The sequence below is a fragment of the Molossus molossus genome, unplaced genomic scaffold, assembly GCF_014108415.1.
Source record: "Molossus molossus isolate mMolMol1 unplaced genomic scaffold, mMolMol1.p scaffold_m16_p_3, whole genome shotgun sequence".
In the NCBI taxonomy this organism is placed as follows: Eukaryota; Metazoa; Chordata; class Mammalia; order Chiroptera; family Molossidae; genus Molossus; species Molossus molossus.
Window position 1 is genome coordinate 1,918,502 of NW_023425366.1, and position 16,413 is coordinate 1,934,914.

Below are 16,413 nucleotides of genomic sequence, written 5' to 3' on the forward strand. Positions count from 1 at the left end.
TAACAGGAGCAGGGAGGCCTGGGGCAGTCACTAGGGGCAGGCCTGCGGGCGTGCCCGGCAAAGGTGGGGGATAAGAAATGCGATCCCCTATCCACGGTAACGCGGCCCCAAGGGGATGATTCTGCAGGTTTCGGCCGGACTTGCAGGCCCAGGTGGAGGCCTAGGTAGGGAGAGCGCTCCGCGGGCCGGAAGACCAGGAGAGGGTCTTTGTCACCGCCCACCCGGGGACAGGAGCCGGCGGCAGCCAGGCCCTGGGGCGGGACCGGGACCGGGACCGAGCGCTCGCCGCGCGGCACCCAGGACTCGGCCCGTGCGCGGGTCCCAGCGCCGCCCGCACCGCACCGCACCGGGGACACTTCCAAGCCCCACCCGGCCGCCGCGCATCCTGCTCCAGGGGGCGGGCTCCGCCGCCGGGGGCGGGGCCGCGCGCGCTGATTGGCCGGCGCGCCGGAGTGGCGCCCGAGGCCCCGCCCCGCCGCGCTCGCTCCGCCGGCCAGGCCGCGCGACGGCCGGCCCGCGGCGCCCCTCCCCGGCGGTCCCCATCGTTAAAGCCCGCGCGGGCGCCCCGCCTGTTGAGAGGGCGCCGGAGCCGGGCGGCGAGCGCGGCGGGCCGGGCTGGCGGACGCAGGCCTGCGGAGCGGCGGCGGGGCCGGGAGCTTGTGGGGAGGGTCGGTGCCGTTGCCGCCGTCCGAGCGCCGGCCGCCCGCGTCGCCCTCGGCCGGGACTCGTGCGTGAGGCCGCCCGCCGCCCGGGCCGCCACCATGTTCGACAAGGCGCGGCTGCCGTTCGTGGCCCTGGACATGCTGTGCGTGCTGCTGGGTACGTCCGCGCCCGCGCCGGGACCCGCTTCGCCGCCGCCCCGCCCGCCGTCCCCGCGCGCGCCTCCCCGGCCGCGGGCGCCCGAGCCAGGCTGCAGCCCGGGGCGGGGCGGGGGTCCGCGGCAGGCGCCCGCTCGCTTCGCCTCGCGGCTGGGGGGCGGCTGAGCTTTCCGCCCGAAAAGGCCGCGCCTGCTCATCGGAGGTGCTACCGGCGGGAGGGTGGCCAGGTCGCCAGGGGCCGCGGCGCCGGCTCTGCCCGCCGTGTGCGGCCGCTCGCTTGGCTGGGGCGCCCGCTGCCGCTGCTGCTGCCGCTCTGCTCCCGCGCCCGCGCCCTGCTGCGCCCGCCCGGCTGGCCGCTCTCCCCGCTCCCGGGCCCCTTCCTTCCGACCGGGCGGGACCAGTCCTCCGAAGCGGGATGGGCGCGGGGCAGGCGTTCGCCTTTCCAGGCGCATCGTGTGAGGCGGCGGGTCGTGGACTGTTTGCGCGCGTGGGAACCACGAGAAGACCCGCTGGAGGTTGGGGCAGCCCTGCTCAGGTTTAGTGTCGCCGTCGTGGCTCTGAAAGCTGCTCAGGTGCAGGTCTGGGACCTCGGGGCGTCCCAGGTGCAGGTCTGGGACCTCGGGGCATCCCCGGTGCAGGTCTGGGACCTCGGGGCATCCCCGGTGCAGGTCTGGGACCTCGGGGCGTCCGAGGTGCAGGTCAGCGACTCGGGGCGTCCCAGGTGCAGGTCTGGGACCTCGGGGCGTCCCCGGTGCAGGTCAGCGACTCGGGGCGTCCGAGGTGCAGGTCTGGGACCTCGGGGCGTCCGAGGTGCAGGTCTGGGACCTCGGGGCATCGGGGCTTCCCCCGGTGAAGGTCTGGGAATCGGGGTCCGAGGTGCAGGTCCTGGACCTCGGGGGAGTCCCAGGTGCAGGTCTGGGACCTCGGGGCATCCCCGGTGCAGGTCAGCGACTCGGGGCGTCCGAGGTGCAGGTCAGCGACTCGGGGCGTCCCAGGTGCAGGTCTGGGACTTCGGGGTATCCCCGGTGCAGGTCAGTGACTCGGGGCGTCCCAGGTGCAGGTCTGGGACCTCGGGGCGTCCCCGGTGCAGGTCAGCGACTCGGGGCATCCCCGGTGCAGGTCTGGGACTTCGGGGTATCCCAGGTGCAGGTCAGTGACTCGGGGCGTCCCAGGTGCAGGTCTGGGACCTCGGGGCGTCCCAGGTGCAGGTCAGCGACCTCGGGGCGTCCCAGGTGCATGTCTGGGACCTCGGGGCGTCCCAGGTGGAGGTCAGCGACCTCCGGGCGTCTCAGGTGCTGGTCATCAACCTGCTCCCAGTGATAGGAAATCCTGGGTCGCACAGTCCTGTGGCAAACCTGCCCACGGAGGTGCTTGCAGCCTTGCTGAATACTTAGATATTCTGTTACATAGGGTTTTTGGAGGAAAAACATCCCTTTTGGTTATTGCTGAAACACTTTTATTGTTTACCAAGACACTTTCTGTGTTGTCCCCACAGAGAATTTTAGGAATTAAGGTTAAGAAAAGGAAGCGCCGTTTTGGGACACCATTTTTATAGAAACACAAGTGATCATTTCAGGTGTCAGGACATGGTCATAATTACATTAAAATATATTCAAATTACGTTAGACCAAAAGTTTACCTTTGGTAAAGATGGTACATTTAAAAATGTGTTTTAACTTCCACTCAGTATCGTTACACTTCATTTCTATTTTCATGAAGGAAGAAGAAGGTCAGGCAGAAGTACTTGGATATTGCCCAGTCATTCCCACAGACTGCGTGCTGTCCATTGTATGCTAACTTCCCCCTTTCCTACCTTTCGGGAGCTATTAACTTATATAACAAACATCGTTATTTCTTGGAGCCAAGCACTGCTTGGGAGATGAAACTTTACACTCTGAGGTAGCTGAAGCGCATTTTGTTAAACACAGGGCCATTTGGTAGACCTGTGTTTTGTTTATTTTGTAAGTGTCTGGACGGTGGAGGAACCCTGTGCACATGCAGGTTCAGAGATCACAGGTGCTCGTAGTGTGTATTTTCAGCCTGGGCGGACATCAGCTCATTGCCCTGTGGAAGCAATATGTAATGGATTGCTACGTCGACCCAGGAGTCACCGATTTCTGATGACTCTCAGAAAGATAAAATTGTGCTTCAGATCGTAAATGCCTTCGATGGTTTTGAAAAGTGCTTGTTCTGGGGGTTTGTGCATTCAGTTTGTTTTAGGAAAAAATACCCATCTATTTGAAGCACACTTCACCTGTTTTTGGTTGTTTTCAAGTAACTCAGTGTATTGTCTTGCTAGAGTACTGACCTGCTTCTGTCTGGCTGTAAGATGACATCAGATTTAACATCGGCTCTGTCTCAGACAGCAGGGAGGGGTACCATGGTGTGAGTTACAAAGCCTTTTCATGTTGAGTTTTGGAAGACAGGATATTTTCATAGCAAACTCATCTTTCTAGTGGAGTCTGAGGGTCATTTTAAATTTACTATTACTCACCTTCCTGGCAGCAGGAGATTGGCAGCCTAAAGTCATGGTAGAGAAGAGGGTTATCAACTTGGCATTAACTTTTTCTCTTTCCGTGGAGAATCTACAGGTGAGAGTTGGCTGTACCACAGAAAGATGATTAAGCACTTCATAAGTACAGGGTTCTGTGAAAATGATTCATAATTATAATGTGAATATGTTCCACATTCTGATAATGACCACCCCGACATCATACAGTGTATCCATTTTAGTAGGACAATGCGGTGTGATTGTGTTACATGGCTACTTTATATTTACAGAGGGTGATCATTAAACATGTCTTCTGTGTGTGCGTATGCAGGCATATGTGTGCATGCAAACAAGCATTTCTACCCCCAAGTCAACATTATCATCGCTGTGAAACATGAATTTCTATGTGATATACCCAAGTTACTAGTTTCTTCAGTAGATCGGGTAAATCCTTGGAGAGTGAGAGTTTTGAGGGAGGCTGTGAATTGGATTCTGTTCTGAAATGGAGCTTCGTCTTGCCGTGTTCCTCTGTCTGGCTCTATTGATGATGGGCTCTGTGATTGTGGAGAAGGCCATCAGCATCATCTGAGCACACGGGAAGCTGCTCCAGGGAATGATAGTGGGCTGGTATGAAAGGGGCTGTGTGTTGTGTGAAACCATGTCCTAAATAAAACTTATTGGTGTTTAATTGCTGAGGGTCATTCCAGATTTTATCCACCATGGCTTTAGGCTGCCAATAATTAGACACTGAGTCCACTCATCAATTCGGTGCACATTGATTAAAGGCTAAGTCTGTGCCAGGTCCATGGGAGGTGCTCGGGATACAAAGTCGAATAAAACAATCCCTGCCCTGTAGTAGCTTAGGGTCTGATGAGGGAGGATCACACAAGAGGTTGTAGTACATCATGATAAGTATAATATGGGGATTTGGAATGGGTGCCCTTTGAGTCTAGAAGAGGGAGTTGTCCTAGGTAACATTCACAATGGCCCTGGCTGGTTTGGCTCAGTGGTTGGAGTGTCAGCCTGCGGACCAGAGAGTCACGGGTTTGATTCCGGTTAAGGGCACGTACCTCGTACCTCGGTTGCAGTTTGATCCCCGGCCCTGGTCTGGGTCATGCGGGAGGCTGCCAATCAGTGTGTCTCTTGCACATCGATGCCCCCACCCCCCATCTGAAGATAAATGGAAAACTGTTCTCAGATGAGGATTTAAAAAAAAAAAAAAAAAAGATTCATTATGTTTATACTATTAGAGATGCAGAAGTGACAAAAGTTAACCTGGAATTACTTTAGAATCCTTTCGTCTCTTTCCCTGGGTGGTAGGAACTCAAGTGCCTCTGTTTAAGCCTTTTCTGCGGGCAGCCATGGTCTGGAAGATTTAGATGGGACCTGGCAGACCTTTGTATGTGCCTGTTTTGCTGGGCGGCCGTCATTTAGAAAACCTTTCTGTGCCCCTGCAGATCATGTCCCCACCCTGCGGTGCTTGGGGAAATGACTTCCCTGGACTGTTAGCTGAGCTCTTGCTTTTCGGTTTCTGGTTGGCCCTGGCCAGGGGACGGGAGCAGGAGCCTGGCAGAGCCACTTGTGTTGCCAGAGCTGCTCTGGGTTTGTGAGCAGTAGGTCACAGGTTCTGTTCAGTGGTCCTCTCTGCCAGCCAGCTACTGTTACAGGTCCTGCCGGGTTCCGGGACCCCTTCCCCGCCCCTTCAGGCCAGGAGCTGATGACGGCTCCCTGATCTTGCTAGCCCGGGCTCATTTCACCTCTTTGCTGCGCTTAAATCCTGCCTGTACCTTTGAAGATGGTTCTTTCATCATTCTCTTGGCTACTGTCCTGGAGTGTGCTGTTTTTTCACCTGGACACTATTGATAGTGCTCATGTATGTCCAGAGCAGATCTAAGGTGGCTTCCCTTTCTGCACTCGACACCAGCTATAACTGCCCTATCCGCAGGGGCACACTGGAGCTCCTGGCCCCAGCGTGGGCTTTCTTGGGGGGGGGGGGGCGTGGCTTTCTCAGCAGGCTCCACCTGTGTCGCCCTCAGGCCAAGTCAAAGCCGGTAGAGCAGAGCCCAGCGGCAAAGCCCTTGGGCAGCGAGGACTGGCAGCCACTGTCCCCGTGATGTTCACATCATTCCGCCCCTTAAGCATCATCCCTGAGGAGAGGTCTCTTTCCTGACCCTCAATCTGGGCCCCTTTTCCCTGGGGGCGGAGGGACAAGCATTTAGTGAAAGAGTCACTTGCTAAATGGTCGCTAGCATTTTGTGCCCTCCCCTTTCTCTTAACATTTATTTGTTGATTCATTCATTACTGAGTACGCATTTGTGTGAGACTAGGAGATGCTGTGCATCATGTTAGGGACTGGAGAGAAAAATAAGGACCGACAGCCCCCTGTTTAGGACAGTTCGACTTAGAGTTTCCTGACCACAGTGGCGTGAGAGTGATACCCATTCAATAGAAACCATGCTTTGAATTTTATTTATTTATTTTTGAAACAGAAGCCAAGTTTATTTGTGTATTTCTTGCATTTGAAGTACTCCTCACTGACCCTTTGCCTGAGATTCTTTGCTGTGGTCCTTAACCACCACTCAACTGCAACCAGCCACTTCATGGGGTTTTCCCTCTCTGTCCATTTAATTTTAATTTAATTTTTAAAATTGATTTTTAGAGAGACTCAGAAGGAAGAGGGAGAGAGAGAGAGAAACATGGATGAGGGAGAACATCGATGGACCGCCTCCTGCATGCCCCCCACTGGGGATCGGGCCCACAACCTGGGCATGTGCCTTGACCGGGAATCGAACCGGTCACCTCTTGGTGCAGGGTCGACGCTTGACCACTGAGCCGCACCAGCGGACCCTCTCTGCCGATTTTACACAGGCACACCCATTCCCCCCGTTTCAGTCGTCGTCATCCTTAATCAGGTGGACTTGGTGTTCTGCATGAAGGGCCTCCGCCAGCTTGAGCACAAAAGGCTCATCACAGGTGGATGCTTCCGGTTCTACATTTCAGTCCGGCCCGGGCGAGGCCGCGCGTCCTCTCTCGTGCGGCAGGACGCAGCCTTGGTCACGGCGGGCCGTGCGGGCGCTGCGGGAACAGCGGTTTGGGAACATCGTGTTTGCGCATCCCTCATGTCTACACAGCGCCCACCTGTGTCTCCTGTTTCAGGTGAAGGCAGTCAGTCACTCTCAGGGAAATCCCAGGGGACGTCCAAGTCCAGGCCAGTGAAAGCGCTCTGAGCACATGTAAGGGGCACGGCCAAGCCGTGGGGTTCGGTAGCTTCGGTGCATTCAGCGCGCCTTCAGCTTGCGATGGGTCTGGGGACTCACCCACTGTATGAGGGGGGCGTCTCGAAGTGGCAGGCAAGCTGGACACAGGCGTATCCTGACCCCTGGCCACGAGCTCTGTGAACCGGGCTGCTTTTGCCTCTGTGAGAGTTGAAGGGTGGTCTCTCTTTCCTCCCAGCCGCAGAGAAAGGGAAGGAGTCTCGAAACACAAAGCTGTCAAACCTGGCATATCTGAGTCAGACTGGAGTCCTGTTGCAAGGCTTTTTCTGTCTCTAAATGGCCAGTTTGGAACAAAAGCAGAAACCTGAAGGGAATTGCTACTCTTGGGCTTCGGTCGGTTTTTACACAGTTGAGTGTGAACTTAGGTGCACCTGGCCTGGAGTGGAGGCAGGCGTGCCCGGAGACCGTTCCCCTCCCTGGATTTCATGAAGTGTAAGTCTTCCCTTTGTATTCTCTTCAGATGCCATCGTTCGGAAACTCGTGTGCGTGCTATGAGTCTTTGTTAACTTCTTTCTTGTTGAGTCATTTGGCTGAGCTTTACCAAGATTCCTCTTGTTACTCAGCCTGGGGATTATCCTGATTCTTTGGGGTAAGGAATTCAAGTTTAAATTGTTGCTGGGTACCAACAAAAAGACAGAAGTTAGTAGAAAGTCACTAAGCTCCAAAGATTTTTTAAAAAATATTTTAAAATATGTTTTTATTGATTTTTTTTTTTGTTTAGAGAAAGGAAGGGAGAGAGAGATAGAAACATCTGTGTGAGAGAGAAACATTAATCAGCTACCTCCTGCACACCCCCTATGGGGATTGAGCCTGAAGGGTATGCGCCTTGACCAGGAATTGAACCAGGACCTTGCAGTCCATGGGACAATGCTCAATCCACTGACCACACTGGCTGGGCTAAACTACAAGATTAACAAAAACATTTTTTTCTTTTTTGATTTTTTTAGAGAGAGAGAGGGAGAGAGAGATAGAAACATTGATGAGAGAGAACATCGATTGGCTGCTCCTGCACGCCCCCCACTGGGGATTGGGCCCACAACCCGGGCATGTGCCCTAACTGGAATTGAACCCGTGACCCCTTAGTGCATGGGTCAGCACTCAACCACTGAGCCACACCGGCTGGGCTTACAAACTTTAAAACATTTCCCGTGAGTAGTCACGGAATATTTTTGAAGGTGACAGAGCATCTTGAAGTGGCCGTGTTCCATCAGCCGTGTGTAAAAACCACGTGTGATCTCCACGTCGCGGTCACCTGGCCGTGGTGGAAGTTGATCTGTAGGGGTGTGTGCTGGAGTGTAATTAAACAAATGGAAAAACCCTTACTTTATAGAGTGGTAATTCCTGAATTTCAACTTCATCAAGAAAATGGAGTTAATGATACCCCAGTCACGTCACTGTTTTTATTGCCCAGGCCTTGGAGAAATGGTCCCTCCCCAGGTAAAAAGTGGGCTTAATAATCCTAAAATTTTTGAATGACCTTAATTGTGCATCCTCATTTATGTAAATTCTATTAATTTAATCTCTTTCTGCAATTAAGCAGGCAGCAAAGAAAGAAAACATTGTGTGACACCTCTCCATACGCCCCTCCCTCTTACCCTTGGTTTTCCAATCAGGTATTTATTTTGATGTGTTGTTATGTTGTGTGAGCACGATGTTAAGTTTTTAAAATGTTGACTTTGCTCCATGTTTTGTTTGTTTGTTGCACACTCGTTGTGTGTTCAGTGCACTGCTGGGCGCCGTCAGTCTCACTGGACGAGGAAGTCTCTGCGCTGCGTAGGACAGTTCAGATGTCCGTGCACGGAAGGAAGGCAGGCTGGACGGAGCCTGACGCTGTGCTTGGAAACGCAAGGAAGGCTTCCAGGAGGGGCCCTTTGAACAGAGACTTGGGGTGAAAGTGAGTTGGCCGTGAGGAGCTGGACGAGGAAGAGTCCAGGCGGAGGGAGGGGCCGGTGCCGAGGGCCAGAGGGGCAAAGGGCGTTTGGTGACCGAAAAGAGACAGTGTGGCTGGGGCCCAGTACCATCCGCGGTGTTCCTCTCGTGATTCCGCCCTCGGGGCTGGTGGCCGAGTGGACGCAGCGCCGGGCCCTGCTGCCTGCCCCAGGGAGCTCGGCCGTGTGCTGTGGATGCCGGGGGGGCTGGGACTCCGCCGAAGCCCGGTGAGGAGTCGGCGAGGAGTCGGTCAGGGGCCGGAACGCAGTTTTGAGGGTGAGGACTTTTTCTTTTCTTTTTTTCTTTTTCGTGGTACGTGCCCCTAGTGGGAACCGAACCCGGGAGGATGAGGACTTTTGCATGCAGATTGGCCTGGGTTTGGGGAAGGGGCAGTAACGGGAGGGCGGGCTGGGGAACTGGTTGGCTGTGATTACTGTAGGTGGCCGGAGTGTTCATGACGCTGTTTAATCCTGCACCGTGTGGCTTCATTGTCAGTCTGCTCACTGTTCTGAGCATGTTCTGCTGGCCAGGGGGCACTTCGATTTTTATAACTCGCACCGAGAGTTGCCAGGACGGCGTGCCACCCTCGCAGGGGTACAGACGGCGCCTTCCGATAGCGTGGTTCTCGTAGACACCCCACCTGGACGGGAGACCTCTGCCCTGCACTGTGCGCCGCGTGAGCCACCTCAGTGTTGTTCCAGCAGATACATTAGAGCCTCGGGTCTGGTTGTCAGCTGTCACTGCTTGGAAATGTTTCCTGAGTCTTCTTCAGGGCGGGGTGCCCAGGAAAATGACACGTAGAAAGTGTGTAGTGGAAGAGCACTTGACTTAATTAACAGCTCGTTAGGCCAGGTTATGCCTTGCCCTTTGGTCCGTGTAACTCAGCAGTAAGGGAGGTGGGTTGGTTGCCTAGTGTTTGAGAGATGAACGAGAAGAGCAGAAAAGCATTATTTACTGAATGCCTAAATGAGCCTTTAGTAAATGTCTTCAATAAACTCATCAATCATCACGAAACTCTGAGGCACTGGCTGCATTTTGTTCCCTAGCACTGGGATCCAGAAATGGGTGGCAAAATAAAGTAACCCTGGGTCCCAGACGGCTCCCGGCTGTGGAAGACAGGCTCAGCAGCAGCAGCAGTGCTCTGTCCAGGGTGAGCACTGAGGTTGCCAAGGCCAGAGACAGGGTCTCCATCCTGGGGGTGCAGAGACTTGTAAGGGGGTAGGCAGGTATTTGATTTTATTATTTTTTTAAATATATTTTCTGTCTTGATTTTATAGAGGAAGGGAGAGGGAGAGATAGAAACATCAGTAAGAGAGAACGTCGATTGGCTGCCTGCTTCTTGCTCCCCCACTGGGGATCTGGCCCACAACCTGGGCATGTGCCCTGACCAGGAATCGAAGCAGCGACCTCCTGGTGCAGGGTCAACACTCAGCCACTGAGCCACACCGGCCGTGCGGTAGGCAGGTGTTTTAATGAAGACTGCCTCATCTACATTTTAGAGTGATCTCTCTTCGGACCGTTGCTTTTACTGTCCAGCAGAGATCATGTAAACCTTTGGAAGCATTACTTTTGGTTAGTAGAAAGTTTCTGAAAATAGTTTCTTAGATCGTTCAGAATCTATCTGTATCACTGGGTGAAAACACCACAATGAGGGTGCATAGAAAGTGGATGACAAATGGTGGGCATTCAGATACTCTTTGCATGAATGAATAGCCGCTCTCCCAGGGTTTGAGTTCTGGCTCTGTTACTACTCTCTGTATGACCCTGGGCAGGCTGAACACGCTCGAGTCTCCTCTAGTGAGGAGGAAGGTGACGCTAACTGACAGTGCCGTCCGGTCCTGACGTGCAGGACCTGAGAAATGGGTGGGGCAGTGTGGGGTGCTTAGCCTGGGCCTGGCCTGTGCTGCTGCTGTCACCTTGTCGTTAGGAAGCTAGTAAGCCAGTTCGATGCCCCTGACCCAGTCTCACGTAAATCAGCCGCATGCTGGCTCCTTTCCTCTTGGAGCATTATGTAGTGTCGTTCTCGCTTCACTCTAAACAGCATTGAAAGTGGAACCTGTTTGTATTTCAGTTTTTAGTGCCCAGATCACTATAAGAAATGTTTTGATTACTTCTAGTCTGTCTCTGGAAGCAGATACCACATTCAGATCTTCTCATTTAGAGAGACGGTACGGGGTGGAGAGGGGAACCTCATTGCCACCATCCGTGCCCTGAGCGAGGATTGAACCCAGAGCTTTTCAGAGTGCGGGATGGCGCTCCAGCCCCCGGGCCGCCCGGCCAGGGCCGGCCTTCTGATTCTACTTGAAGATGAGCAGTAATCCCACAGCGCCTGGGCAGGGTTCCCGAATTTATGGTTGGCGAGAGCAGCAGACTGGAAATAGGGGTAGAGCTGTGTGCGAGGAGGGCATGGCATGGCCCCGGGCACAGCTCCGGAGACGTGAGGACTGACTTGAGAATGCGAACTGGTGAAGAGCTGCCCACAGTGCAGGCCGGAGGAGCCGAACATGACCAGTTTCCAGCATGACTTCTCTGGACGGATAGGAGCTGTCTTCTCCTCCTTCCGTGGAGTCTGCGAGCTGAGTTAGAGGGTGATCACACTAGCTGCAGGCTTCTGGGGTGGCCCGTCCTAATTTCAGGTACAGTCTTCACGGATGCTTTTGTTAACTATATGACTAAATGTAATCAAAATACATACTTTTACAATATTTTTCCTTAAAATATTTTTAGAAACACACTTTTTTTTTGCCCAGCCTGTGTGCCTCAGTGGATTGAGCGTTGTCCCATGGACTGAGAGGTCCCGGTTCGATTCCCGGTCAGGGCACATGCCTGGGTTGTGGGTTCGATCCCCAGTAGGGGGTGTGCAGGGGGCGGCCGATGGATGTTTCTCTCTTACGTCCCTGTTTCTCTTCTCTCTCTCTCTTAAACAAACACAATAAAAACATAAAAGAAAAAAAATTTTTTTATTCTCACCTGAGGACATTTTTGCATTTATTTTTAGACAGAGCAAGAGGGAGAGAGGGAGGAAGAGAGAGAGAGAGAGAAACATCGATGTGAGAGAGACACATCAAGTGGTCACCACCGACACAGCCTCAACCAGGGCCGGGGACAAACTGCAACCGAGATATGTGCCCTTAGCGGGAACTGAACCCAGGTCTCCCTGGTCCGCAGGCTGACACTGTAACCGCTAAGCCAAACTGGCCAGGGCAAAGAATTATTTTAAAAAATAAAATAAATAAAAACACATTCTTTTCTAAATGACATCCCAATTTGATTTGGAAAATACACCTAGCAGAGTCATGCAGTATAGCAGAAGCAAGTGACATTTGTTGTATATTACTTTTTTTTTTTTTGGTACATGCCCCTAGTGGGAACCGAACCAGGGACTCTCTGGTCCGCAGGCCGATGCTCCAACCGCTGAGCCAAACCAGCCAGGGCACTTTTCAAACAGCATGGGTAAGAGAAGTTGTCACTGTGCTCCTTTCCAAATATTGTTTTCGTCTGACCCAGTGGCCTGATTGGAAAAAAGGTTTCTTAAATTGTGATGTTATCAAAACTTGTTAGGCAGGTTATGGGTAACACTCAGCTTTATAGCAAGTGTTGGATATGTACATTGATACTAACTTTGCGTCCTATAGTACGAGTGAGACTCTAAGGACTGCCATTGAATGTAGTCTAATTACTAACCAAATCTAATAACAAGTAAATCACCTTTCATGAAGATACTTTTTTTGCATAACCTTTCCTCCTTACTTAGGATTTAACATTGTGAATGGTTATCCAGTGAGTGGCCATTTGCTTGTTTAACTTTATTGAAAGGCCTCAACGTGGGAGCTAGTAGTAAAAGGGGTTGGCTTGTTTCTGCACCTCCCTGTGGTCACGTGGGCAGGGTGATCGTGGGCGGTGCATTTAGTCGTTTGTAACAGTGGTGGGAACAGTGCTGCCTTGCCTGCCCCGGGGTGGTAGTGGTCAGCAAGCCTTGCCGATGAGGGAGAGCCGGCTGCTGCAGAATGTGTGGCAGGGGTTGATGCCGCCGACTGGGGGAGGAGGGCGACGGAGGGCGCGTGGTGTGCAGGAGGGTCCCCTGCGCACCTGCAGGCGGCCCGTGGGAGCTCAGATACAAATGGAGCTGGCCCAGAATGGGGCGAGTGTCCGAGCATTCAGGGGGTAGTGATAGAGGAGAAATGGGCCCTGGTATAAAGTAGTATAGGACCCCTGCTTGAGTTCTTCTCTTGCCGTACAGGTGCACGGCTCTGTCAGTGACCAGCTGGCCTGGGAAACTTTGCAACTAGTTTGTCATTCCCACGTCAGTTACCACGAGGAATGGTGAAACAGGCCACGTGGAGAAGCCCACGTGAAGTCTGATGTGGTCAAACACTGGGATTTCAGTGAAGGGAGATTCTCAGTTTTAAGAAAGATAAATGTTAATATTCACCTGCCATTTAACTAAAGAAGTGTGTGGTTTTTTGTTTGTTTGTTTGTTTTTGTTTTTTAAAAAAAACATCCTAACCTAGTCTGCTGAGTATCAGGAGACTGTCATCTGTATCAGCTACAGTTTGTCTTCAGCAAGGTCTGTCCAGTTCTTTTGGTGAATACCTGACACACCAGCGGACTCTCTTCTAACCTTGTGATTTTCCTGTGCCCTGTCCTGGTGACCCGCAGAGGAATACCTAGGAGAGAGATGCTTGAAATACGCTGACTCCATTTTCTAAGCTTGGTTTCTGTTTTCTTCGGTATTAGTCTTCAGTTCATCAGCCAGTTAATGATTGGAATGGTGAGGTCTTGCTGGTCCTGTGTAGTTGTGGCCTGCAGGATGATTCATTATTATGTGGGCCTTGGGATATGGGTATCTTTAAACATGAAGGAATTTCACCCACGCTCTAGCAGTGGAAACCAACACCAATTAGAAATGTGTGCACCAGAAATAAAATACCATGGATAATTTGCAAGAAAAATCTCGACAAAATTGAGTCCTGTTTAGGAGCCATATTTTTTTGTTTGCTAATAATTTAAAACTTCCATTTAAAACCATTGCGCTAGTCAGTAGTCATGGCTGAGAGTTTAAATTCAAGTGAGCCACTATTGCCCGAAGGCCCTGATGAATTTCTTCTGATAAAAAGGGAAACAAAGAGGAGAATGGAGGAAAGGAAGATAAAAAATGGAAGCAGTGAACATTGCTGGATGGTCTGTTTGCTCTTCAAGAGGAGTGGAGGAGAGGTGGCCGCGTCTCCAAGCAGGGCTGCGGCGGGAGGGGTCCCCGCGAGCCTCGCAGGGCCGCCGGTGACGAAGGCCACGTTTCCAGTGAGGTAAACCTCCTGAAGTGTGAGGAATTAGGTCAGTTCATCGAGCCTATATTTAGGAGTTACTAGGATAAAAGGGCAGATTGCTGGAAGAACTTGGTGGTCATTACCTTTATTTCATCTCCTCAGACTTTTCATGGCGAGAATGAAATGCTGAGATTGGGAGACAGTGTAAGTTTGTCGAGTATTTTATAAGTTGAAGTTGTAGTAAAAGAAGAGGAGTTTGAATGTTGAGGAATCGGGTCTATTGAACGGAATGGAGGCAGAAACGTCCCGGTTCACGTGCCTGGGGCGAGCCGCAGACGGGTTCTACCGAGTCACTGCATACGTCCAGGAGGAGGCGCTGTGTGCTCGGAGGTGAGACGTGAACACTTGCTGTGCGACGGGTGTGAACGTGTCCTTTTTGAGTGGGCTAGCATCCTATCCACGCAAACTAGCATTACCTGAGCTAAGGGGAAACAGACTCTTGGCACCATATTATTTATTGTTTTGCATATATCTTCAGATAGAGCAGGAGGGAGAGAGGGAGGAGAAACATCGACGTGAAAGGGACACATCGAGTGGTTGCCACCCACACGACACCAGCCAGGGCCAGGGACAAACTGCAACCGAAGTACGTGCCCTGAGCGGGAACTGAACCCAGGCCTCTCTGGACCGCGGGCTGATATTGTAACCGCTGAGCCATACCGGCCGTAGCTCTTGGCATCATTTTAAAGAGGTTAGAGTGTTCAGTGAGTTTTACCTTGCAATGTCAACAGAACTTCATTAAAATATTTTGTATGTTACCAAGGTATAAAATACATTTCGATTTATTTTTATTCACATACAAAAGTTTACAGCATTTGCCCGGCCAGTGTGCCTCAGTGGATTGAGTGACGTCCCATGGATCGGTTGGAGGAAGTGAAGAACGGAGGCTGAGAGGGAGGATGTTTCTGGAAAGCCACTGAATGCGGTGACTCGGGGCAGTGGTGACAAGGTCTGCCCTCTCCCAAAAGCTCACACAAGAGAATGCCTGCAAAGGGTTCTCCGGGTTTAGTCGTCAATAACCTGATATAAAGCCATTTCCAGATTGGAGTGGGTGGTGTAGAAATGGACATTGTGGGTATTGATAATTATTTTAAAAAGTTGGACTGAGAAGGCAGAGTGTAGTAGCTTAAGGGGTAAGACAGCCAATATTGACTGCATGAACAAATGCACCCCAGGGGCCTGGGAAGGTTCAGGCACAGGCCCACAGGATCCAATTTGAGGAGGGAAGGGGGTCAGTGAGGGAGGTCAGCCGAAACACTGATCGTCTGGGGCAGTGGGGGTCCTGGCTTCCGCCATGTGCTGGGTGGGGAAGAGGCACCTCGCCGAGAGGAACACCCTTGTACCCCAGTGGAGACGCTCACACGGAACCCTTTGCTGAGAACAGTGGGTCACTTGAAGCTGTTACCCAAACAGCTGTTATCTGGTAGGAGGGAGTCTAGGATTTGCAGCTGTGGACTCGTCTTCAGAATTCTGCTCTTCTGCAAGTTCCGGCTCCCGGTCTCACAGAAGTTACTTAGCCCCGCTCAGCGTCGTGTCTTCACTGCACGGCAGAGAGACAGTGTCCACTTCACAGGTGGGTTCGGGATGCGAGCGCCCGTGTGAAGGAAGCGCGGGCACCCAGCGGACGTGACGTCTGCCATCGTCCCCCGGTCCCTGTGGCTGCTGGCTGTGGTTCAGCAGTGTGAGCCCTTCGCCTCCAGGGAGGTGTGGGAGCCCTCTGCAGCTCTTCTGTGCAGAATAACTTGAGCGATGCAAACAGACATTTTTGGAGAAACAGGTATATGATTTGCTACTGCAGTAATCATAACCATTAAAAAGAGAAATTGACCAGAGGTTTTTGGCCCGTGTGCCTTTAAAAAGTGTGTGTGTGTTTTAAACAGAGCTTACTAATTTAGGTATGCCACTTTGGTGACTTCCTGCCGAGTGAGAGCTTTTCTGTTTTCCTCTGGACACACCTTAGCGTGACTCTGTTTTAGTTTCTGGACCCTTGCCGGTTGGCATCGTTTCAGACTCGGCACAATGGATCTACGCAAATACTTGTGAAGATTGAAAACACACAGTGCTTTTTGGTGGGTGGCAGCATGAAACCCTAAAAGCTGCCGAGGTCTCAGGTCTGGGTTTTATTTGGTTGTTTATTTACAGTTTATTCTGTAGTTTTGGTTCTTGAATTATTTCCTGTGTAAATTCTGAGCACCGAGATAACTAATGTACCAGATGGTGAAATCAGGTCAGTCTGATTTCTTTACAAGCTTAGTTGCTAGAAGAGTCTCCTCAGAGGTTTTACAGTCTGCCCCGACACCAGACCGGCCTCGTAAGAGGCATTTCTGTGTTGACTGTTCTAGATGACTCGTTCGCCAGCTTCGTCAGAGGGTCAGTGGACGGGCAGACACACTCTTGTTCTTCAGCGGACAGGCCTCCGCCGACTGGACGCGTCCCCCTTGGCCAGCCCCCGGCGGGGAGACTTGGTGGGTGGAGAGAGCTCTGGGTGGGATTGCTGAGATGGAGTTTCACTGGGGTCGAGAGAGAAGGAATAGCCAGGTGTTCCCACCGAACATAGATGCTCTGCTTTACAAGCT

The 16,413-nt window shown here is 52.4% G+C and overlaps 1 protein-coding gene across 2 annotated transcripts in view; it reads left to right on the forward strand.

Moving 5' to 3' along the window:
• Window positions 1-715: 715 nt before the first annotated feature.
• The window catches only part of PLPP1 (phospholipid phosphatase 1), a 67,437-nt gene continuing 51,739 nt past the window's right edge, over window positions 716-16,413 (forward strand). For both annotated transcript variants that reach the window (XM_036279037.1, XM_036279038.1), the window contains exon 1: window positions 716-819. In XM_036279037.1, the coding sequence (XP_036134930.1) occupies window positions 762-819 (58 nt within the window). In that variant the 5' untranslated portion in view covers window positions 716-761. The remainder of the gene's footprint in view (window positions 820-16,413) is intronic.